Below are 26248 nucleotides of genomic sequence, written 5' to 3'. Positions count from 1 at the left end.
AGTCGGGAGGCAGAGGCAGGTGGATCTCTATGAGTTCGAGACCAGCCTGGTCTACAAGAGCTAGTTCCAGGACAGGCTCCAAAACCACAGAGAAACCCTGTCTCGAAAAACCAAAAAAAAAAAAAAAAAAAAATTACGTCCCAGTTAGGCAATTTTATGATGTTAAAAACCTATTTTAAAACAACACTGTGAGTTAGCAAAATACGGATAATTACTAAAGACAAACGTCATGATAAATACATAAAGGATATTATTTGTTATTATGACTATTACTAAAGCATAAATCTTTCCATAATAATTTTTAAGTATTTTGACTAAATATCCTCAAGGGTGGTAAAATCGAATACATTTCAACTAGGCTTTCACCCAGATTCCACCCCCACCCCTTTCTTAACAGAAGAAAGTCTCTCTATTGGAAATGCTAAGCTCCTGTATTTTTAGAACCTTATATTGAAGCAATAAAGTTTGCCTCTGAGACTGTTCTTTTTATGGCATTTCTATTAACAATAATTTCCAATGGACTATACCAAGGGATCCAAACCAAGAGCTCCAACAGCTGAAAACAGTTGAACCATTATTAATCTTCCATCAAACCCTTAAACTTCACACTAAGCAAAAGGTCATGTGAAGAAACCGGACCCAAGCAGCACCAACGGCTGCTGTTGGAGTTATTAATTTCCTGGTCCATTTGTACTAGGAAGATGAAGGAAAGAGCAGAATACAGAGGAAGAGGGAAAGGAGGACAAAAGGTTACACAGACCAACTGATGGCACATGGTGAACCCTACCTAGCAATCCTGTGTTGTTGCTTCGAAGGTTCCAGAGGGCTTTCACAGCTCGTCTGGCAACCCACTCAAAAGTGGAATCCCCCAGCAGTCGGCTCAGAATACCAAATTCCACCAGGAGAGAACCAGCGCCCGCTGTGCAGGTTTCATTATTGCTGTCAGGGGGAACACCCGTCTTCAGATTCACCTGGGATAGGAAGAATCAAAAGTTGTGGTGAGCAATTGTACCCCAGCAGTCGGAAGCCAAGGCAGAAGGGTCATGTGGAGGCCAGTCTAGCTACAGAGCCTCAGCTCATAAGCAAGATCTCACTTCCCCCAAAAAAAGTTTTACAGCAAAGCTTAAGAATTCAGTGCTGAAAAGTCCCATCGAGACTCAGCTAATGGACCAGACAACTCAGCTCACCACTTGTCTGTCACGTGACACTCAAGATGAGAGACACCAGTAAACAGTAAGAACACAGAGTCCTACCCTCATTCCTTAATTTACCACTTTCTGCCAAGTGCCCTTCCGGACTACAGAAGCACCAGGCTCTGGCTGGGGTCTGTGGTACCCCACACACGCCTGTGTTTGGACACTGGGTGCTCAGGCTGTTTGCTCAGGCTATGGAACCTTAACGTACTTGCAGGAGGAAGTACGTCACTGGGGTGGGCTTTGAGGGTTCCTGTTCACTTTCTCTGCTTCCTGTATAAGATGTGGCCGGCCAGCTTCCTGCTGCTTCATGCCTTCCCTGACATTCCTGGACTCTCCCTCTCGGGCCATAAGCTAAAACAAATTCTTCTGTTAAAAGCGACTTTAGGTCTCGGCATTTCAGCACAGCAACAGAAAAGTAACTCCTACAGGGTCAGAGACAAACACAAGCTGTAAATGGATTCACTCCTACTCTGCTAGACTGGGAAGGGAGCAGAGGTTCAGCCACAGCCTGACAGCCAATTTCAGCAAGGAGGTGCTGTGGTCTGGCATTTCTCCGGATTACCGCAAAGGCTGACAAAATTCCCAGAAGAGTCATTTGGCTTGCTAAATCAGACGTCACAAATACACAATCTCACTCCAGATCTTGTATCTAAATCAGCATCTAATTGGCTGATCCTGCAGGCTTCACTTGCAGGCATGTGAAGCATTCAAATGAGCATTCATTGAATTCCTGCACACATGTGAGGGTCCTCGGGAATCTGTGTGCCTGGAACACAGAAGGCACTCAGGAAATGCCGAAGTTTGAACAACTGATATTATGTTTAGGACCAAGGACATCACTCTCTTCTCATAGCCAGGCCCCATCCCTTTTATGAAAGTTTGAATTCAGGAAAATTGTGAATTGTGAAAATTCAGAAAAACTGTGAAATTGTGTGTGTGGTAACTCACACCTGGAATGTTATCATTTGGGAGGTTGATGCTAGAAAATCACAAGTTCAAGGCCAGCCTGAGCTACATGGCACAATACCATGTCTCAAAAACAGCAAAACAGCGAACAAACCAGTCACTTACCCGAGGATAGGGGATCCCTGTCTTGGTGTTTTCAAAAGCTGGTAGGAGCCTCACGGCCAGGTCATGGGCCATGTACAATAATTCGTTATCATAATCCTCAATTTTCATGTCACCAAAGGGCTGTCTGGAGTCAGTTATTATTCTGTGAGCAGAAAGGAGGCTTCCCAGAACCCTGACAGCAGGAAAGAAAAATTAAAATAAAAACATATTGTTACAAGTGCACAGGATCCAATTCACAAAGATGAAAGATGTCTCTACTTCTTCTTAAGCTCCAAACTGCCTGGTGCAGAAGAACCTGGTTCATTAGCTTCCTACTGTCCCTTTGGACCCTAAGGGACTGATTCTCAGTTCATTGCATTGCTGGCAGCAAAATAGGTATTATCCATTTGAGACGACTGAGAACGAATGCCACCTAAAGCATTAATAAATTTGGTCATCTTACCCTTAGGACATTCATTAAGGAACTATGCTAAACAGAAAGCGCCCACTGCTGTTCTCAAAGGACATATTTCCTATGAGCATCAATAAATTCCTACTGATTTATCTTGCTTGGTAAAAGAAACATTAGCCATATGAGAAAGAAAACAAGGCACAACAGAAGCATGGAATTTCTGCAGGTCTGACTGCCTGGTGACTGAGGAACTGCCCCAGTGTCTAGTGAGACAACATGGAGAAGGAAATGATAAAATGAGATCCTGGAAAGCAGAAGGCTACCCTCTGAGATTTATGGCCTTGTGGATACCTAAGTGTCCCATCTCAATTGTCAAAAAAGGACTGCAACATTTTTCAAACAAATGTTTATTTTTTTTTCTTATTTTAAGATAAACCATTTCATAACTTCAATTTCAGAATTCAGATCCAGATATGGACTGTTGTATAGCAATACAATTTTCAAAATATTTAAACAGGAAAAGAGTCAACTTTTCATATTAAAAAAATCTGGGCACAAAACTGGGTATAGGCCATGATTCCACCATCATTTAGCAAAGAGTGGGTGACAAATGAGAACCATACAAGAAGAAAAGACATCAAAAGAGCAAGCAGTGGTTTTTGTGGGTGGAGAGACGCAAAACTCCATTTAAAAACATGGAAGAGGATTCCTAAGGCAGTAAACAAGGAAACAAGAAAAGATATGAATGGAATCATTGAAATTGCATTTGAGGGATAACTCTCTTATATACTTGCTAAAATGCGTGTTTCTGTGTAGTCCAACATGAGATGATATTCAAAAGTTTCAAAAGTACAAGTTTTCATAAATACTGAACTAAAATGAACATGAATAATTTACGTGGAATCCATATTGCCCACATGGACTCTAGCTGAAATATCCTTAGGGGAATTAAGTCCCTTACCCCCACTTCCAAAAGACAGATGCTACTTTACCTTATTGTAGCTTCAAAGACTTGGACCGTGGAATCTTTGTCAAATGAAACGGTGTTGATCACTAACTTGACTGCTTTCTGGAACTCGGATGAATTTCCCATTATCTTTAAACAGAGGAACACACAGCATTACAAGCAGCTTGAAATGACGCTGAGGCAGCTGATTGGCCATCGCGCCTGCGTCTGCACTCCCTATGGCTTTGCCACAGTGGGGGAGGACACACAAAAGGAAGGCGGCAGTGACTTCCCACACTCCTGTCAGATCCAGGACAGACAGTGAGCCTGCCTCCTACCACTCACTCAAGGATCCTGCCTCCAAGTGGCACAACGGTGTGAATGAACACCCAACAGAACCGTCCTGGCTGCGGCCATGTCCTTCCAGTCCCTTCTCCCCCAAGTGCTGAGCTGACCTTTATTTGCAAGGCAGAACAGTTTCTAAACAGTTGTGGAGCAGGAGAAGATAAATCAGAAAATTGGCTAACAAAAATATGATCCTAGCTCTGTTTTTCAAGATATCTCTGCTTTTCAAATCCAAGATAGCTGGAAAACTGACTGACTTGTTGCTGTCCATATGTGTAAAGGTTTTGAGAAATAGGACTAACAATACAGCAGGAAGCAAGCAACATTTAAAATCAAGTGGAGTCTTGGAAAATGGCTCAGTGGGTCAAAGCACCTGCCGTGCAAGCCTGATCGATGACCTGAGTGACGACCCCTGAACCCCTGTAAAAAGCCAGGCGGTTTGTCCCCTGATCTCCACACGAATGTTGTGGCACATGCGTACCCTCTCACACAAACAAGTACATACTTTTATAGAAAAATAAAACTTAAACAAAACGTACCAATTATCAGCTCTATGTCCAATGCAACAATTAAAGTTCCTATCTGAGGTGTGTAGAAACAACGCCATAGCAGGCGAGTCCCTTCAAAAAGGGCAAATCTGTCATTTGATATATGTTAACCTATATGGAAATAATTTGATTTCACTCAAATTTTATAACCATTTTTCATAAGGACACAAACATCCACCAATATCTAGGTAACTAAATCAAGGAGAAATGATTCTTCAGACACTCATTATTGGGGGTGTGCCTTATTTCTTAGTGTACTGGTCTGCTGCGTGTTTCTCATCAGAAGCAGAAGCAGGCTTTCTGTTTACAGTTCTTCCTTCTTAAAGGAACATGCAATCTTGTTCAGGTCGCAAGCAATGATCAGGGGACTGTGCTCCCCGAGGGCTCACGCAGCACATCTGCAAACATCTGCTGAAAATGCTAACAAGAGAACTCCTGAGAAACGAGCCAGCGTGCTACCACAGTCAAGACCGCCTACAATGGAAAACCACAGAAATGGGTCTGTTTCCTCACAGATGTTCACCAAGAACAGTATCTGGTGCAGCTGCAGCGTTGATATAATCTCAGATGAAGCTGGGGAAGGTGATGACATCCAGGCACTACAGTTACACCCCGTATACTCTCACATTCGACAGCCAGTGAGCACAAAGAAACCAGGGTGCAGAATCACCCAGGCCTGGAGAAGGCTGACTGCACAGAGGAGCGGAGGGGCCTCTCAGAATTTTGAAAATGCTGATATACAGTTCACCCTTGTAATTTCAAGACTCTACAGACTGAGACGTGAAGGTCACCGATTGGAGCCTCTGACTTAAAGACCAAAACAAAACAAATGGCAAGGGATATAGCTCAGGGGAAGAGCATAAGCCTCCCGTACGCGAAATCCCAAGATCAATCTCCAAGTCCACTCAATACATAATAATAATAATAATAATAATAATAATAATAATACATGCCTGCAATTACACCACTTGCTGAGGCAAGAGGCAAGAATACTACTACAAGCTTAAGGCCAGCCTAAACCTTATTTTTTAAGATCCTATGTCAAAAATTAAATAAATAGGGCCAGTAAGGTGGCTCGGGAGATAAGAGTACTTGCTAAAAAGTAGACCACTTGAGTTCAATCCCTGGAACCCAAACAGTAGAAGCAAACTGTCTCCTGCTCCACCCACATGCCCCACATGCAATGACATGTGCACACACGCATACACACACACACTAAATGTTTTTAAAACTTTTCAATTAGACAATTTTAAATAAAATGCTGTTGTGTGCTTCTTACAACAGTGAGAAGTTCTCCGGTATGTCTGAGAACAATACTAGGCCAAGGGGCACACCTTAGAATACATGTTGGACAAAACTGGATTGGTAAGCAGTCACATAACAAACAATCTGCAGTCCTACTATGTACTAATTACTGTCGGGTGAGGAGGAGAGGAGAGTGCGGCAAATAATGACAGCATTTCTGCACTCAGCAAGCAGGGGTGAAGACATCCCGGGAACTAACTGGGGGGCGAAGAGGGTGTGCTTTCTCCAGCTGCACCCGCACCTCCTATCTGCTTCCACACCCCGGCCTGAGTCAGCGTCCAGCAGCTTCACTGGTTAGCGCTAATTACGCTGCACTTACTTGTCTGGGCACATTCTGAGGCGTGACGGTGGATGACCTAATGGAGCAGCAATCGCTTCAGAAGGAAATACTGGGAGACTGGAAGTGCCCTGCAACTAGAGCCTAGAAGGAAACCCAGCAGCCCTGCTAGAACCAGGGCCCAGTCCTGTTTCTGCAGTCTGTACAATGAAGGTACAGAACATTATCTCCACCTCTTTCCAAATCCTGCAGTTTCACTACTAGCAAACCACGAGACAATCATGTAAACTTTGCTCCCTTACCCAATTCCAACTCCTGACAGCTTTAAACATTTCCTAGGGATGTTTAAAGGAACCAGATACATTATTAAATATAGTACTCGACAGATTCAACAGCTTTCTAATAGTAAAGATTTTCTGGACAAGGAAAACAGGAAGAGTTTGTAAAATTGCTCTCCTAAGGAGATTGTGAATCACTGGAAACGTCCCTTGGAAGCCATACGCTATGGTGCTAGGCCATGAAGCACACACACACAGCCTGACAGCATGTCCAGTGTGGCCTGTCACCTTCAGGAGGGTTCTTGTGTTTATGCTGAAAGGCCTCCAGCTCCCCACGGTCAATGGGGCTGCCAAGGAATGAGAGAGTAAAGGCAGTATGCAAGTTGGCAAGACACATACAGAGTGAACAGTAGCCAAAACAAGGAAGCAATAAACAACAGGGGTATCCACAGAGAGGGCCTCATGCACAGGCAGGCACCGGGCACAGACACTCCTTGGAAGCCAGTAGCTAGAAGTATTTGGGGGTACCTTCTGACCCTGGGATCTTCTGGTTTTTACTCCTCAAGTATTGTGCTATAAGCTAAGAAGAAGAAGGGTGGATTTGTAATAGGGAACTCACACAAAATTAGCCTTCAGAAGAGAAGAGAAGGGGAAGAGAGCCTCACGGCCACAGCCATGATGCTAAGGTCTGAGAGCCATTAGGAGAGATTGATGTGTGTGGTAGGATGGGGATCCTAAAAGGGGACACAGCCCACTCAGTTCCAGAGAACAACCAGAGGTTCTGACTCAGAGGTTTCAGGTTATGGACAAGTTTCACAGCTCATGATTTAGTTAGGTCTGCTCCATGTATCAAAGGACACAGAGGCAGGCACTCAGTAGGACCATAAATTTATCTTGCACAGGGAAAGGAACAGGGGCTGAGATGCCATGGCACAGTTTCCTTTTTTTATTAGCTCTGCCTTAGACAGTTAGCAGCACAAAGTCGAGTCTGGGAGAGAGACATAAAGGCCAGAAAGTCCTTGTAGTGGTTTGAATGAGAAGTCCCGTGTCCCCCCCCCCCCCGCCCCCAATAGGCTCATGTACTGGAACACTTGGTGCCCAGCTGTTGGAAATGTTTGGGGACTTTATGGAACCTTTAGGAGTCTCACCATAAGTGGATGAAAATGTGAACATCTAGCTTCCTGACCCTGCTGCCTTTCCCACCTGGACGTCCTTCTGGAGGGTGCCCACTAAACCAAAATAAACTCCTTCCCTTAACTTGCTTCTGACCCTGGTGTGAAAAGCGACCAATACAGTCTGCAATCTAACAGATTACAGGGACTAAGTAGTAAGAAGAGTCTAGAGACTGTGGTAGGACACGATGTCTAAATCAATAAAAAAAAGAAACACACATACACACATATATACACACACATATATACATACATACACACACACACATATGTGTGTGTTTTCTAATTGCCTTCCCATGAAGGTCATTAAAATAACTAACACTCATCAAAGCCTCTGAGTATAGCATTTCCTGGAATTCCCATTCCTGGGGAAAAGGAGAAAATACAGTAAGATAAATACTTATCTTAATTATCTTAATTAAAGAAGAAAAAGCTGAACACTTACTGCAAGTGTATCCAAGGCATCAACAAGAGTCAGGGAGTAATTTCCCAGGACATCATTGATGTTCAGATTTGAACTGGAAAAGAAAGAATTAAAATTAAATAAAGGTACTTTACATTTAAAGTGAAAGGGGAGGGGCAAAAAACTAAACAGCCATCAGAAACTAAAACTGCTGGCCATGCTCACGATCCAGAAACAGACTGTGGGCAGCAGTGGGGAGCGGGCCTTCTGTCTAAGGAGCAGCAGGGTCTGTGTGTCCACAGGTTGAGGAACTACACGGGTATAAGGCGGTAGTGAGAGAACTCAAGGGGAAGTCGGGAGATGGGCAAGTCACTGGCTCGCCGGTGCTCTGAGACACGCTATCACCATCAAGGATCCTTAATCCTGTCTAGCTTCAAAACCCTCTTCATTTCACAAGTACTAGGGACTGAACGAGGGATCCTGTCATACGAACTGGTACTTCTTCACTGCTCAAACTAAGACTCACAATGAGAACGAATACATCCGGGAAGGCTAGACAAACAGTGAAAATGGCCTGGCATGACTGAAGAAATTCAGTCACAGACGTCACTGACTTCCCTGTCCCATTACCACAAGACCAGAAAATAACTGCAGAGGCTGGGAAGGAAAAGAAAATGATAGCAAAAGAAGAAATGAGACAACTGCTTCTAGATCTCATCTACCAGAGTCAGAGTGAGAGCCCTACTTTCATTTCCAGGCACGGGTGCACTCACATCTGGGGTCCTCCATCTTCTCTGCATGCCACCTGCCCTTATGTCATCCTAAAGGCTCCCTCTGCCACCTGCTTCCTGTGAAAGAAGTTTTAAGAGCAGCACTTTGGATGGCTTGGCCTGCTGTCTCTCTAAAGACCTGTGGGGGCTGCTAAGATGAGTCAGTAGGAAAAGGTGCTAGATGCTAACCCCCAGAAGCTAACTAAGTTCAACCCCCAGGACTCACATGACAGAAGGAGAACACCGCCCCCCACAAGTTATCCTTCACCTGTACATAGGCACCATGGCACACACCATACCTACACCTACAAACACACACACACACACACACACACACACGCACGCATAAAAATAAAAGAAAATGCCTTTTGGGCTTCATTCAGAGTGAAATGGGGCTCACATGAAGAAACAGGCATAGCCAGCTTCCACATCTGACCTTATCTAAACGCTAGAGCGGCTCTATTTTGTGTGTGTTGGGTATTTAACAGAGGACAAAGAATCTACAGCAAAAAAACAAAACACACAAACAAACAAAAAACTCACAAGTTCCCAGCGGAGCAGTGGTGGCACAGGCCTTTAATCCCAGCACTCGGGAAGGCAGGCAGATCTCTATTGAGTTCGAAGCCAGCCTAAGAGCCAGGGCAGGCTCCAGAGCTACAGAGAAACCCGAAACCCTGTCTTGAAAAAAAAAAAAAAAAAAAAAAAAAACAAGTAACAAGTTCCCAAAGGGGGTTACATAGGAACAAAAGCAACCAACAGCATCACTGTAAAACTGCACTAACCACAAACCTTCTGTGTGCTCCTCTAAGGAAACTTACATGATGGAAAAGATGCTCTCAGGATGAAAGCTATGGCTTCAAACAGGTCTCTCAAAGGCAATGCCAAGCGCACAGGAATTGCCAAGGGTTGGAGGAGGGTCAAAGCAGACATCCTCACATTCAGGAGTGTCCTCAGGAACACTTGGCTGGGTTTAAATATTTAACTACAGGGCTACGCTGCTCAGAAACAGAGTGAGGTCCAAACCCCTACCCCACCAGAAAATGGCTGCCATATCATTGAGCGTTCCAACTGAAGGAACGGAACAAGAACTCCACATCATCCTAATCTACGGCAAGTGCCACCTCCCTAGCTGCCCCAAAGCCACAGAAGGCACGTGTAATTTTCACACCTTTCCGTGTTCACTGTGCTTTTTCTCTCAGTGCACACATCAAAGGGACACAGTGTTCCGCTACCGGAACACTGAGCTGAGTACACAGCTACCGGCAGAATGCTTGCCTTGCATGTTGAGATGCTGGGTTTGAACCTAGGCACTGACCCTCCCTAAACAACAACAAATCCTCAGTAACACTGGCCAAAGAGTCAGTAACAACTGGTAACTTTTACCAGAGTTGGCTCTTTTAATGTAGTTGTAATAACTGTGAGAGTTCTACTCTAGTCAGAAAACCCACTTAAAGATCTAGAATGTTCACCAGAACAATCTGAATTCTATTCAACCAAATAACCCCAGCACTTAGAGGAGACTGGGGCAGGACTTGAGTTCCTTGCTTACACAGCAAGATCATGGCTCAGAAAAAAAAATAATAACCACAAAATTAATAATACAAATGATCAAAGTAGGGAAAAGAGGGTAGAGAACAAAGGAAAAATTAGATTTCATAAAACAACCGGTCCTAGCCCTACGGCAAGACATTTTCCAGCTTCCTTTTGTCAGCCCGTCCTGCAGATAATGACACAGCTCTGTTCTTTGGACATGCTTATTGTAGCCCTGTCTGACCTAGCAGCACTTGAGGAAGTCAGTCTTTGAGAACAAGGCAAAAATCAAGAGTACAAGTGGTCCGTGTAAACAGCTGATCCAATCACAACACAACTCCCTCCTAATTTATCACACATGCATGACCGTTCATGGCAATCATTCCCCTGCGACACTCTGCAGCTCTTACTACTTCTAAACAAAAGCAAAGAAGAGAGCAAGCAAAGGAGGAAGGAGATAAAGAAGATGAAGATCAAAGTCTCTGTTAGAAAATCTTTGCTTATGTAGCTAATAAAATCAAACAGACATTTTAGAAAACCAGACAAGAAACCACGCTGCATATACTCAACCTGCAACAGCTGTTTGAAAATCTTATCTTTTCTGTGTGGGCAGAGAGATAACTCGCCAAACAGTCCTGCGCATTCAAGGACTTAGTAATCCAGAGGGAAGCAAAGGGGACTGGACTCAATTCTCAAACACAGTTAAAATGGGGAATGGTGGCTCAAAGGGAAGGAATCAAACCTGAGACGTGCAAAACAAGAAGAATCACCTTCCATAGCTCAAGACTTGTGCCTGACTCTGGAAGAGTTTTGAAAAAGGAATTGTGAAAGAGGCCGTGTGTGTGTGTGTGTGTGTGTGTGTGTGCGTGTACATCTGCATGTGTGTGAAGGCACAGGCACTCATGAATGGTAAGAGGCCTAAGGAAGATTTCTCCTGTCCTGCTGTCTCCCCATCTTAGACAGGGTTTCTCACAGAACCTGGAACTCACCAGGCAGCCAGCAGGTCCCAGAATTCCTCTTGTCTCAGTCTCCACTCCACAGTGTTTGGGTTACAGGCTCAGGAGTGACCACACCCAGCTTTTTACATGCTTGCTAGGGATTCAAACCCAAGTCTTCCTACTTATCCAGCAAACACTCCTACCCCACTGAGTCATCTCCTCAGCCCAGGAAGTGGTCATCTTAAGCTAGGGTGCCTAGGAACGAACTAGGTGAGGAACCAATACTGGATCTGTTTATTGGGATTTACTTTTGTTTTATGGTTTCGGGGGAATGGAATCAAGCACTGTGACAGGCCCAAATCCTGAATTTATAGCTGCCATCCACAGGAATAGAGAACTATCTAAATTTCCTCAAACGATTAAATTAGGATTCTACAACGCAACAGCAGTCAGGAACTAGACAGAGACCAGCTGTTTTCATAGGGCTCAAGATTTGTTTACTTCAAGTTAACACAGGGCCCGTGTCTATCAAGATAAGCATCAGGAGGATGACTAACGAGAAATGACACAGCAGCTACTGTGGCCTGTGCCTGAAATCACAGCACCTGGGAGACAGAAGGCAGACGGATCAGGGGCTGATGCTAGCCTCTGCTACCTATTTAGCTGAAGGCCAACCTGGGCTATATGAAAAGAGAGGAGAGAGAGTACCCACATTTTGTTTTTGTACTGTTTTAGGTAATATTCTAATATCAAGTTCATTCTTTTTAAAGTAATATTAGAAAATGATAATGAACATACTTGAATTTTGAAATCAGAAAGATATTTTCTGGGCATGGTGATGGCACACTTTGTAGTAATTCCAGGCTGAGGCAGAAGAATCCCAAGGTTGAGTTCAGTGTGGTAGACTCTGTCTCAAAGCAATCTTTTGCTACTTTGCTTTTTGTAGAACAAATATTAAGTTAAGGGCCTCCTACATGCAAGTACTCTACCATTGAAATATATCCCCAGACCTCAAAATAAAATCTTTCTTTGTATGTATGTATGTGTCTACATGTGGACCAGATCACCTGGAACTCCCATGAGTTACAGGTGGTTCTGAATGTTGAGAAAAAACTCAGTCCTCTGTAAGGGTAGCGAGCACCTTTCACTACTGAGCCACCTCTCCAGCCCCTCAAAGTCTAATTTTTAAAGGGGCCAGGAGTGTAGCTTAGTAGCAGATCACTTATCTGGAATATGTGAGCCCTGGTTTCAATTCTCAGTATTAGGGGGAAAAAACATGTAAACCTCTTTATTACAGTTTATTTGGGAAATGTAAGCACTTCCTACTTGTTCAGGATCAGAATGAGAAAGCACAGGCTTGAAACTCTCCTGTATCAAAGAATTAAGAGAAACTATACTAAGGTGAGAGCCAGTAAAAGTAGACAAATAAACGAACAAAGAACCCTACGCTTTCTATTCCTTGAATTGGCCAGTGTGGGGGTCCCTGCTCAAGGACACAAAATCCCAGGGCTCTTCACCACGTCAGAGACACAAAGGCTGCCAACTGTCAGAAGACAGCCTTCCCCAGTGTTAATTCCTAAGGCCATCGTTCCAATCAGAGACTTGACTTCAATTTATACCAGCTGTCACTGCAGAACCAAAGCAAACCACACTTACCATAGACTTCTAAAAAGGCCTACGCACCCCAAGAAGCCACTGGGACCCACAATTTCAACCAACCACTGCCACCTCACTTTGCTGAAGAGCTCTTCACCCCCACTCTGAAAGGCTCCAGAAAGCGCCCACAGCTCATTACAAAACAATAAAATAAAACCATTAAAGGTGGACCTGGTAAAGGCAGGGCCTGTAACTCCAGCTACTCAGGAGTCTGAATCAAGATCACAAATTCAAGGCCTGCCTCAGCTTTGGGACAAGCTGAAAGCCAGCCTGTTCAACTCAAAAAGGCTGTCTCAAAATAGAAAGTGAAAAAGGAGCTGGGCGTAGTGGAGCTCAATGAAGACGACTTGCCTAGCATGCACAAGGTCCTCGTACAACAGGCACTCAGAAACTGCGTCTGCTCAGAAGCTCCGACTTCTCACTTGAGCCCACAGAGTGACTTCTTAAAAGAGGGCGAAAGCCTGCCATGCCCGTCTTCCTCTTGCATATGTCTCCTTTCCTTTGGTTCATCCTGCGTTTCTCTACACACGGGCACGTTAATCACTCCAGGAGCGCCCGTGTGAAAACAGTGATTCACACCCTCTCTCATTCCTCTAAGACTGAAGGCATTGTCTCAAACCTGTAGTTACCTTAGATTCGACACGAAGAGAACAATTATCCATGATGGGGAGACTGGACTCTAAGCAGGGCCCCTTACAAGAACCTGAGCTCATACTGTAAAGGCCAAAACCACGGCATGACCCGAACTACATAGATATCTCACACCCTCTGCCCCAATCCTCCCTCTACTTGACCTAAGGCTCCTGGCAGGATCCTGAAGCCCAACTCAGGGACAGCTGGACCCCTTTATTTGTTCCACTTCCCAGGATGTTAATTCTCTTTCCTCTGCTCTGCGCCAGTAATTGTCTCTTTAATTGGCACCTTGGGGATGGGTGACCAAGCCTGGCTCATTAAGACAGTTGGAGCCAGAGCTTTTTACTGTATCGTTCTGGTTATGCTAGGAACCAGCCTCAGCATGAAAGACAGACAGACTGACAGACCAGCAGACAGAAGAAAAAAAGAGGAACAGAAGAAGGTTAAAAGGAAGCGCGTTAAGGAAGAGCCACTTTCGAAGGAAGCTCCACGTCATCAGTACAGCAGTTCCTAGTCCAAAGAAGAAGACATAGAAAGACAGTGAGACAATGAGGGGAAGCATAATTCTGCTACCTGGACACACGACATGCTTAAGATTCTGTTGGAAGTGTATCAGGAGTGCACTGCAAAATGTTCTAGGGAGGCTGAACCCAACAGGGGTCATCTATAGCTTTTCAAACCGGTTCTTGTTCAACCTATTGTCAATCTTATTGGAACACAAATAAAAATACTGTCTTTGTGAAATTAAAAAAAATCTAAAATAGGCACATACTTAAGTTGTAATTATGTAAAAATAAGTAAGTAAATAAATAAATAAATGAATTGTGTTGCCATATGGTCAGGAACTGGCAGAAAAGAGCTACTGAAAATAACTAGAGGGATTTTTCCGTTTCCCCTCCTAGATGTAAAGACATTTTTTTTTTCTTACAAGATAAAGGAGAGGGGCAGGAAAGAAAGTAGAGGGGGGAAGGGGGCTGAAGGGGAAGAGAGGAGTGGCGCAAAGCTGGAATTGAAGCCAAGCTAACCACAGGCAGGAAGTCTCCCCTGCGACTCTTTATGAGTGAGAAAACTCACTGACTCCCTATAATCTAAAAAGGAGTAGTGTTACTTCAAAAAAAAATGTATAGTTTTCCCCCAAAGAAACTGAGAAAAAAATACATTTCTGTGAAAGAAGAGCTGCAATGTAGCTCAACTGGAAGGAGCTGCATAGAGCCATGGGTTCAGTTCCCTGCACTCCCAAAGAAGAACAAGAAAGAGAGGGATGGGGTGATCCAGCTAAGCAAGACAAATAGTTCATCAACCCAGCAGAACTGTGCAAGGCCCAGTGCCTCTGTGTGGGATGTTCCCTTGCTATTACCAATCTATCAGCTATTAGGCTGCAAATGAAGACACAAACTGGCACCTCACCAACCCACTTGCATAGCCCTTTCTATGCCCTTTTAGAGTTAGCTTTCCTTTAAAAAAAAAAAAAGTGTTTTTTTTTTTTTTTTTAATATTTTGGGGACAGCTGTGCATGTGAGTCACAGAGGCATGTAGAGGTCAGAGGACAACTCCGGGAGTCTCCTCAGTTCTCTTTTTCCTCCCTCCAAGTAGGTCCTAGAGGGTCAAACTCAAGTAGTGTCAAGCGTCTTTATTGGCTGAGCCATCTCAACAGCCCTTAGCTTTTCTTTTAGAACCTAAAAATCCGCCACTAAAATACACGTGCCAGGTGTCCAAAGATGCCCATGTGTAGTGCCAAAACAACGAACAACCCCAATCCACTTCCATCTAAGGGGAGGGAAGCTCCAGTCACCAACCGGCCTGACTGGGTCCGTGGCAGTGCACACACCCTTTAGGGAGGAGGATCTTGGCTGGGTGCTCCTTTCTCTTGGACTTTGAAGTCCACCAGAGTAACCCTGGAACTTCACCTTCCCATGACTCGCAGGCTGGACTGCCTGACCTTTTGACAGTACCATCACCCCACTAGTGTTTACGATGATACCAAGCAATGACAGTGTCAGTCAATTCGGCGCCTAAGGGACCATCCTTAGGGGGATACAGATCGCAAATCTGGGCCAGGCAATACCCATCCCTCCCAACTAGCTCTCCTAGCCTAGGCAGCGACCCCTGGGAAGGAAAAATCCTAACCTCCCACCCCATCCCCTGGGTCCAATTCACAGGACGGCCCCTTTCTCGGAACCCGTGCCTCAATCTTTATATTAAAAAGCCTTGGGTGTGGCGTTCTGATCGGGAGTGGGGAGGGTTCGTTCTGAAGCTGCGTTTTCCAAAGGAAGCCTACAGCTAGCACTTAGATAGTATGTCCATCTGGAGCAGCGGCGTGCCTTGCCACTGTGACTGTCCCTTCTGGTCTCTAGCCCTCAGTTTCCCCATCTGCAACAGAGAATGACAGAGACAGCTGTCCTGAAGTTTGGAGAGTCCAGGAGAATCAAGAGGGTGGCAGTCCACCTCGCGGCGGATAGAGGGAACCTCGGACTTCGGCGGACCTTAAAGACCCTGGTATCCCTTCGGGGACCCGGAGGTGCGGAAGGCAGCGCGCGGGGCATCCGGCAGGCTACTCACGGGTCCCCGCGGTCCGGCCCCCGGCCGCGGCAGTAGATGGGGTTGAGCTCGTCCTGCGGAAAGGCGTGCGCCATGTAGTTGTCGTAGCCGAAGACGAACATGCCCCGTGCCAGGTCGCGCATCTGGGCACGCAGCTGCGGCGGGAAGGCGCTGCTGTAGCGCCGCTCGTACTCGTCCGGGCCGCAGCCACGGCCGCCCAGAGCGTAGCCCCAGTGCGCCTGGCCGCACATGCCTGGCCCCGGCTCCCGCGGGGTCTCGAGCCGCCCCTCCGGCCCCCGCTTTGGCCGATGCAGCCAAGCCGGGCCTTCCGGTGGACCCACCGGCTCCGAGCCGTCGGGGTCCCTCAAACGCTGGAAGCCGAAGGGGAGCGGAAAGCGCTGGTAGAAGCCCATGCTGGGCCCCAGCCCGAAGAACAGCCAGAGCACCGCGTGGAGGCCGAGGCGTAGCAGCACCAGACCCAGGACGAGCGCTCGCCATTGCATTGTCGAGCGACCGCCGCGGGCATTATTTTGAAGCGCCGGGAGCGTCTCTAGCCGACCGCCGCCCCGCGCGTCCGCCCGGATCCCGCTCACTTCCCCTTTAAGGAACTCCCTCGTGACGCACCAGGAACTGGGCCATTGTCCCCCGCCCCGCGGCCCGGCCCGGCCCGCCAGGCCCCCACGTTCGCCCACCGGACGCCCGGGATTGGCCTCGCACGGGCCCGGCCTCGAGGGGCGCGGTCGGGGACTCCCTCCCGCTCTATAGGCCGCCGGGGCCACAAGGCTCCGCCCCGCCGCCGGGACCACGCCCCCAGGGCGGACCCGATTCAGGTCGGGCTGGCGTGGCGAGCCTAGGTCGCGCAAGCTTTTGGGGAGAGAACTTCCAACCAATGGGAGCGCAGCACGGGAGTTCCACGCGAGGTCACAGACGCGGCCCCTGACCCGCCCCTTTTCGGGTAAATGATACCCCTGGGTGGAATGTTTGTTGATCTGAAGTTGGTAAGGAGAAAGCCCCTCCAGGTCTGGGGTTGAAGGGGTGAGAAAGTTAAGGGCCGGGGCCGTTAGGCAAGGAGGTACCTGCGCATAACCAGGAAAGGTTTTTAACTTGGGTGGGAGTGGGACTTCCTATGCCTGGCTCAGACTGTGCAATACCCCAACCTGTTTATTTTATTGGAACGCCTTGATACTTCTAAAATACTTCGAGGCCCCACCCTGTCCCTCAGGGCGGAGGTAGGACTAACACCAAATCATTTTCATCAGAACTATTTAAATATCATTCCCAAATCCTCCCACAGCGCAAGGCAGCGGCGACCTCAGAAATGTAGGACAGATTTTGGGTATAATCCCTTTAAGTCCTAATTCCTATAATTAAGCAGGTTACAGATTTTATCTCTTGAGGGCTGTGACTTTCGTGTAAGGATTCAAAACTTGGAGCACCTATCTTCCCTTCCCTAAGTTTACACCGCATATCTATCAAACTTAAAAAGTAGGGGAAGCAACCAAGTCAGTGATGTATGTCATCAACAATCAAGGAAGTAATGGAGAGGATTTGGGTAAGTTGTGCGACTTATTCCAAAGGGGCTCTTGCGACGCGCGAAAGGGTACAACACAGCAGCCAGCGAACAGTCAAGTTCTTCGGGTTGTTAAGAGTTTATTTTGGGAGAGAAAAAGGCCCAAGCAGTAAACCAAAACGGGAGGGGGGGGGTGCCTGGGGAGGCTTCCGGAAGTCCAACTACAGCTCTTGACCCTGGTCTATTAGTCTGCCTCCCTGAGACAAACTGCATGTGAACATTAAGATATGCTTTGTGCAAATTTTAGATTAAATTTATGTTGCAGTCTAGTCAGCTGTCAGCCACACTGATGACAGAGCCTGTTCTCACATTACAGAAAAGCCCTAATTTAAAAAAAAAAAAAATCAACCTAAAAACTAGAGAAAACCAGCCAACAGCATATGAATATGCTTTTCATGGGACAACTGACAACAGGTGCCAGTAGGTTTTTGGGACACTATCACATATTTCCACTTGTATCTTCAGAAACCCCCAAAGTGGAATTTTCTGTTACTGGCCCTTTAGGACTTCTCAGACTGAATGTAGCTGATGAAACTGAAACATCTGTATCTAGTCAGAAAAATCTATCCTGCAAAACAATTCTGAAGCCTGTCTCAAAAAACAAAACAAATCTGAGACAGGCAGGGTGCACACCTTTAATCCCAGACTGGGGAGGCAGAGGCAGGTGGATCTCTGAGTTTGAGGCCAACCTGATCTACAAGAGCTAGTCCCATGTCAGGCTCCAAAGCTACAGAGAAACCCATTGTCTTGGTGTGGTGGTGGGGGGGGGGGAGGAGACAGACACTTCTGAGACAGGATCTGACTCTGTAGCCCCAGTATGACTCCAAGTTGTGATCCTCCGCCCTCAGCTTCTAAATGCTGATATATAAGTTTGAGCCATCAAACCTAGCTAATAAAACAATTATTCAGGAAAAAGTTTGACAGATTTTTCCAAATCCATTCTCACAAGAGCATCATGGTTTGAAAAAGCATGTTTCTTTCACTTTAAGAACAGTGCAGCTCCCAAGAGACAGCTGAGAATCCAGTCAGAATCTTGCCTGAGTAACCTTACTAAGCTAGTTTCTGCACCTGTTTCCTCAGCTGCAAAAGAAAAAAGAAAAAAAAAAATCCCCATTTTAAGTACCTACCACAAACTCTAATACACTCACATTAAAACACTTAAAACAGTACTATATCCATAGCTGACCCTGTCAATGAGATTGTATTTTGCAAGAAGAAAATAAGAAACTGGTATGTCACCAGGCAGTGGTTACCCTTTTGTGGGTGGGACCAAGATAATGTCTTGTGGAAACAAGTGACTTTATCTATAAAAAGCTAATTTATTCAGCCACCTAAATGGAGCCTCACACTTTGAATTCCAGCACTTGAAAGTCAGAGGTAGGCAGATTCCTGTGCATTCCAGGCAGCCTGGTCTTTATATCAGGAAGTAGGGGCTATATAGTGAAACATTCTCAAGGAAAAAAAAAAGTTAACAAATTTTTTTTTTAATGTAATGGGGATGGAGGAGGGATAACTGGGCACAGCAGCACATGCCTAAAGGCCTTCTCAGGATGTTACAGCAGGAAGAATCCTTTGAGACCAAAAGACTAAGACTAACCTGAGCATCATAGTCCACTGTCCCCAAAATAAACAAAGGTAGTGAACTTTCTTTGGTTCATCCCCAGCTTTTTATTACTTATCCTGCCACAAAGAGAAATCACCTTAATGTTCAGTCTTTCTGTGAACTGTGGCGAATGGTATGACAGCCAAAAGCAACTTAGATGACAGGGGAGGGAGACAATACCACTGCCATTCTCTGTCCCACGTCCAAAGAAAAGGTAGAGGTCTGCTCAGCTCCCTCCCCCTCCCGTAGTTTGAAAGAAAGTATTTTCTAAGTGTTCTGGGCTTCTCAAAAGCTGAAGTAAATTCTTGCTGAGCCTACAGCAGCTATGAAGTGTTATTATACATTAGTTCTAAACAGCTTAGTCCAAAATTCTTAGTAGGCATGTGTTTCTTCAATGGATACATAGTAAAAAAACACCTGCAACTATAAATGCCTTTCCAAATGTAAGTCTGTATATTTTAACAGTACTTCCTTCAAATCCAAGTGGTTGCGTCATTCTGTAAACTGTGATGACTAGCACTTCACTACATTAAAACAAAGTGGGGGGAAGAAGTAAACACGTCTCTATTTTCAAGTAGAGAGCACATAAAACACTAACACGGTCACTAGGCAGGTGGGGATTGTGTATGTCTGCTCTAGCTACTATCCAGACCTCTAACCTGCCACAATCACTGTAAGAAGCTGAGTTAGAAATTCTAAAAAAAAAAAATACCTGGTGGTGGTGGTGCAGGGCTATAATCCTAGTACTTGCAAGTAGGGGTAGGCGGATCTCTGTGAGTTTGAGACCATCCTGATCTACAAGAGCTAATTCCAGGACAGGCTCCAAAGCTAGAGAAACTCTTGTCTTGAAAAACAGAGAGAGAGAGAGAGAGAGAGAGAGAGAGAGAGAGAGAGAGAGAGAGAGAGAGAGAGAGAGGAGAGGAAGGAGAGGAGAGGAGAGAGAGGAGGGGGGAGGGGAGGGGAGGGGGGAGAGAGGAGAAGAGAGGGGAGAGAGGAGAGAGACAGAGGAAATTCTCATTCAATGGACTGGAAAGCTGGGACTTCAGGAACTCAGCAGGGATACCACCAGTTAATGACCAAAAAAAAAAGAAAACGAAAAAGAGGAAGCATTCTCCCAAGGGCCACTCTGACATTCTTTGCATAATCAGGCTACATCAGCGTGTTAAACCAAGACCCCTTCCCCACATTCCTTCCTATCACCAACAGAGGACTGTGAGGTCCAGCAAAATGAGGCTGGGGTATCTTTCTCCCCACCTGATTCCTACTGGGAGAGCTACACTACCTAAGTATGGTAATTCTGTTCTAAAATGGAATCATCCTGAGAGTGGGATATTATTAATGAAATGGTGTAATGAATGACTTCTGATATTGCTCACTGCATTGTCTAGAATGTCAGGAACTTGTTTCCCTAAGAACACCCAAGAAGCATCAATGACAAGGACACCACTTTTATTAATAGCTCAATTTTAAACAGAAATCTGTGGAGGTTATTTACCAACAGGAAACACCTGCTGTGGGCTGCCCACTTGTAGAACAGCAAACTTAGAGGAAGTCTATTAGGTGACTCTATTTGCACAACTATTTTTCTTCCCAAGTCTCCTGACTCAAGTGTGCACTGTTGGAGGAAGGACACTCATTCAGGTTTTGATAAAATGTAAATATTTTAGACAACAAACATGATGGTTTCCCCTTAGTCGCACATTTTCAGAGTAAAGCACTTGGCCAACAGGATGTTACAGATTGGTACCTTCTGTATCTCATTTAAGCTTCCACCCTCTAGACTTTCTGAGAGGCTGTAATTACCAAATCAACCTGATTCAACTGTAGATGCCAAAGGAAATCACTTTCTCAGTCAAAAATAAAGCACACTAAAACAGCCATCGTCCAAAGCACCCAATTTACATATCATAGTCAAAAAGACTAATTTTAGAAGTCGGTTATTTTAGCCACATACCATCATTACAGCACTCAAGATTTAAGGAAGGAGGATGGTGAGTTTGAGTCCAGCCTGGTTTACAAAGCAAAACCTTGTCTCAAAACAAAACATTTTAAAATAATAAACTCTCCATTTCTGAACCAAGCTAAATGTGTACTTTGAATGTCTTCCCCAGTTCCATCCAGATTCGCATTCCTTGTTACATCAATTTCACAAAATAGTAAAATGTTGTGGTAGATATGCCAAATCATGCACCCAATTAGTAATACAGTAATGACAGCCTAACTTACTAAAACCATTTCTACAATGACTCTCATTTTAAAGAAAAAAAAATCAATATTATTTTACAGTTCAGATAACATGTTAGCAACATGGGCCAAATACCTTACTCTAAAAATAGGGTTTATAGAAAAATAAACATTTTTATTTTTTCATGTGTACGTATGGCCTGTATGCCTATATATGTATATTGTGTGGGAGTATATGCACACTTGGAGCCCAGATGTTCTACCTTCTATATTGAGGCAGTGTCTCTCAGACCCAGATCTCACTTTGCCACTAGTCTAGCGGGACACATGGACACTCTTCTCCTCTCCAGTCCTAGGATTACAGTTAGGCTACCACAAAGGCCTAACATCTACTGCTAGGGATCCCAGTTCCAGTTTAGGAGGCGAGTGCTTCACTCATTAAGCCATCCCATGAGAATGAAAATATTTGCATTCTGTAGATGTGTCTTGGAATTTCATTTTTTTAATTAGGTCTTCAATTTTTATTTTTATTTTTTTGTAAGGCTGGGATGTAGCTCTGTGGTTGAGGGCTTTCCTAGAATACACAAGAGCCTAGATTCAAATCCTGGCAATATAAGTTTTTTAGATAAACTGAATAATAAAATTCCTCACTAGCCTACCACCGAAAAGTCCTAAATTTGTGGGTAGAAGAGAAAGGGTATTGGCTGGGTGGTATCAGAGTGCCTACCTAGCACTGATGAGGCTCGATCCTCAGTGCTCACCCACAAAGTGCCACTACTGTTTATTACTAATAGAATCCTCTTTCAACAAGTACCAATTAGGTAGATACTGTAAAATTTTATTCTGAGTTCATCCCACGAACCGGATCCTCTGACAAGTGAGACGACAGCTTCTTTCCAGCACGTGGCCTGTGGAGCCCTTCTCAAGTAATTCTCTCTCCACTCCATTCCCAAGAACTGCACCTTCATCAGGATGCACATTTTAAGGTAAAACTGTCAATGCAACCCTCAAAATGCAAGTTTATTGAATAAAGCTGAGAAGAGCAGTCAACAGATGAAAAATGCATCCACGCCTAAATAAAAAAATTTACGTATTTACAAAGTTCAGTAACTGTTAGGTTTTCACATGCAGAGGTTATGCACAGGAAAATGTTGGTAGTAGCTTTTAGATGTCCTGAAATGCTGCAAAGCAATGAAAAGACACACAAACATTTTAAGGTTTAGCTATAGGTCAATTAACAAAAACCTATGCAGTACCACTTAGTTACACATTCTGATTCCAATCCCTCCACTTAGGCACAAGCAAGTTGCCACATTCTTTAAAATGGTTCACAGTGACCATTGTTGGGCTACATGAGCAAGTTTAAACATCCCTTCCTTCAAACCACCCATCCCATCCTCTGGGAAGAGTGCAACATGCTTCCATGAATAAAATGAGAACTGTAAAGCCCAGATTCTACTCAATAAAAATATGAATGAAGAAAACAAGTAGTGTCTGTGCAACACAGTGCAGTTATTTGTACAGAATATTTTTAAGGCCGTGGCAGTCTATAAATTAAACGGTATTCATTAAAAGAACTTACTGTTGACTACACTTGGAGTGCTCAACATATCTGAGTATGTACTGCCGACATAGTGCTGCTTAACAGAAGAGACAAGTCACACACAGTGTGAGGCAATACAGAAGCAGGTGTAACCACAGGGTTTTATCACTACATCAGCATGAGTAACAACTTACAAATGAACCAGTATTAATATGTCCCTTTATGTAAGTGGAGATAGCTAAGCTACAAAATATGTTCAATGTAAGTTTTTGTACAGTTCTGTATCATAGAAGCAAACAATAAACAGCATTGGTTCCTCGGTTCTCTGCGTGGCCAATCATTAAACAACCTGTAGACATTGCGCATGATTAGATTAAGCAGGCAGGTCTAGAGTTGTCACAATCAAGAAGCCTAGTGGCACCAGTGAAAAGAGTGCCAAGCCTCACATTGGTAAGAAAAAATAAGAATTTGTTTCTAAGTATCCTTTGTGCTGAAAGTCAACTTCATGACTAGATATAAAGAGTCAGGAGTTACGGGTGTCATGCAGTAGCACAGGGCGGATGTCTGGAGACAAAGAACAGACATGTGTTTACAAAGTCAGACACGCTTAACGGGTTTATTACACGAGCTGGAATGCTCTAAATTCATGAAAGCTTTTGAAAAAATCTTCAATTCCCATCCCTTTAAAAAAGTGTGTTAAAAGGGGGAAGAAAACTAATGATCTGGATAGATACAAAAGAGCATGTTGTAACTCTTCCCATCTCCCCAAATGGATCTGGTGACAAAGGAGTCCCAAAAAGCAGAATGTTTAAAATTTACCAGGTATGAAGTCTCCAGTGTAAGGAGCCCACTGTGCTGACCTGGCACCTCTGCTAACTCTTGGCAGACCAATTATTCCTACAGTGTAACTCTACATTTCACATGCATGTGTGGGAGGAGATAAACATGTTTATATCCCACGAGTCAGGCTTGAAGTTTTTCTAAATACTGTGTGTGGCACTAGGAATTCCATGCTGCATCAAGTCAGTACCAGTATAAGATACTGGACTCTGTAATGAAATAGGTAGACATTTACTGAAAATCAATACAAAAATCTGGCCCAGAAAGACCAGAAGGGTAATATGCAATTTTCTTAACTTTAAGATGGTCAAAATGTGGGTGTTTTTTAAAAAAGAAAGGAAAGAGGACCTCTCCACATTAGACAAGTGTGTGAGGCCTTTTAGTGTGTGCTGACTTTATCATGACAACTCCAGCCGATTTGTTATGAAGAATAGGAATAGACATCTTTAGCAGTGCACATGAGAAAGAAACTCTGAGAAAGGCAATTTCTTGGGTTTAGGAAGGACCATGTTCTGGGAAGTACTTCAGAGGAACGGACAGTAGTTCTAGGATTATAGCCAAGAAGGACTGGAAGACGCCAGAGGATGTCTCAGCTTCTTCGGGATTTTGAGTGTTGAATAAGCCACTGAAGTGTGATATCTAAAGGCAGGGAAAGTGAGAGTTAAGAAATCAGCATTACAAAACTAAACACATAGACAATACTTAAAATGTCCAAGGTGCTAGATCTCTTCTGCATCTGAACTCCATCACCAGGGCTTCAAGAGGGCAATGTGAGAAACTATCAGATACTGAACATGAACTTGGTACCAATCAGGATCTAAACAAAACTGCCACGGCAAAGATATGTATGAAAGGCTCTCTGACCTCAAGATACTTCTAACTATAATAATAAAGATAAAATTACCTGTGCTTTGATGTCATGCAAAGACTCGCAGACTCAGAATGCATGCCCTACTGCAGAACATGGGGGGCTGCTAAGATGTGGCTCAGGCACATGGAAAATAGAGTTCCCACAAACTCTGACACCTAGGCCACTGCTTTATAACCTGGTCCTTGTTGCATCTGGAGCTGACTAATCATTTCATGAGGTGAACCTTTCCTGTGCCTCAGAGAATGGTTTAGAGCATCCATGGCCTTAACAACTATGTGCCAGCCCCACCATGACAACCAAAATGTCTCTAGGGAGTTTTATTCAGCCATAAAGGACAAAATTAAGGCATCTGGACATTCTCTCTCTCTCTCTCTCTCTCTCTCTCTCTCTCTCTCTCTCTCTCTCTCTCACTCTCTCGCGCGCGCTCACACACACACACACAAACAAAAATGAAAACCATAAAAGCAAAGATAAGGGAACTATCTGGGGATGAGTAAGCCCAGCAGGAATAGGGAAGGGATCAAAAGAGAGGAAGGAATGTGAGCAAAGTATGACTTTCATGCATGCAACTATCATAATGAAACCCATTGCTTCTGTACTAAAAATTAATTTTAAAACAATGTCTAAGGGAGTGCAAGTATTTGAGTTGTGCTCAGTAAATAAAGTGGTGCTAACAAGTTAGGACTTCATTCTCAAGTCAACAGGAAATTACTGGAAATTTTAAAGTGGGGAAGCTATATTAGCTTATTTTAGCAAGCCAACAAGTACAACAGAATAATTTGGAGGGCTGCCATATGCAGACTGACTCCGTTCAACTGACAGGACAGGACAGAATGGAAACCTGAAGCAAACACAGTATATAGAGAAGCAGGAAGATGCACAACTGGCAGGATCTCATGTGTGACTGCAGGGAGTAGGGAAGAAACAATCTCTGGCCTGGCTAGCCTCCAATTCAGAGACTTCTGCCTCTGCCTCCTAAGCACTAGGACTAAAGACATGCACCGCATGGCCAGACACAACTGGTTTACTTCCCAAGTGATTCACATCCAGAGGATCTGACAGCAGGCATTTCAGTTCTAAAGATCTGAAGAAGAGCAACTAACACGGAATCAACAATACAGTCAAAGCTACAGCCGTTCAGGAGAGCCAGAAAAAGTTCAGAGTGAGAAGGCAGCTAAGTCAGAGCAATGAACTGCCATCCTGAGTTCTTTAAAATGTACTAACAATCTGAAAGCTATGTGAGAATCCATTCTATGTAGCACTCTTATTCTCCAAGCTTGAAAGATAATTGTAAATTCAGTCTTCCATTTTCCCACTAAAATACATTAGAGAAGCTGTAGACCACACATACCAAGTACAGACTAGGGCCAGGAGCCGAACAAAAGTGACTATTCACAATTGGGAAAACAATAATTTAATAACTGCTGACACAAGTCTTTTACATTTATCACACCAATGATGTGGGTTGTCCTTCTGTATATATGTTGCTTTATTGATTTATGAATAAAGTTGTTTTGGCCAATGGCTTAGCAGAGCAAAGCCAGGTGGGAAATTTGAACAGAGATATAGATAGAGTAGGCAGAGTCAGGGAGATATCATGTAGCTGCCCAAGAAGCAAGAGGTAGCAAACCACAAGCATC

The 26248-nt window shown here is 44.5% G+C and overlaps 2 protein-coding genes across 2 annotated transcripts in view; both read right to left on the bottom strand.

The window, feature by feature from the left end:
* Positions 1-16515, bottom strand: part of Edem1 (ER degradation enhancing alpha-mannosidase like protein 1) — a 30561-nt gene extending 14046 nt beyond the window's left edge. Inside the window, exons 1-5 of the mRNA XM_050124736.1 lie at positions 16019-16515; positions 7975-8047; positions 3651-3754; positions 2268-2439; positions 788-971 (exon numbers count right to left, since the gene is read on the bottom strand). Coding sequence (XP_049980693.1) covers positions 788-971; positions 2268-2439; positions 3651-3754; positions 7975-8047; positions 16019-16500 — 1015 coding nt within the window. The 5' untranslated portion in view covers positions 16501-16515. The remainder of the gene's footprint in view (positions 1-787; positions 972-2267; positions 2440-3650; positions 3755-7974; positions 8048-16018) is intronic.
* Positions 16516-21872: 5357 nt separating this feature from the next.
* Positions 21873-26248, bottom strand: part of Arl8b (ADP ribosylation factor like GTPase 8B) — a 43695-nt gene continuing 39319 nt past the window's right edge. The window contains exon 7 of the mRNA XM_050124739.1: positions 21873-24376. Coding sequence (XP_049980696.1) covers positions 24327-24376 — 50 coding nt within the window. The 3' untranslated portion in view covers positions 21873-24326. The remainder of the gene's footprint in view (positions 24377-26248) is intronic.

This window comes from Alexandromys fortis, unplaced genomic scaffold (assembly GCF_014885135.2).
Source record: "Alexandromys fortis isolate MF-2015 unplaced genomic scaffold, M_Fortis_MF-2015_v1.1 scaffold_234, whole genome shotgun sequence".
Classification (NCBI taxonomy): domain Eukaryota; kingdom Metazoa; phylum Chordata; class Mammalia; order Rodentia; family Cricetidae; genus Alexandromys; species Alexandromys fortis.
This window is presented reverse-complemented; position numbering and strand designations above follow the sequence as displayed.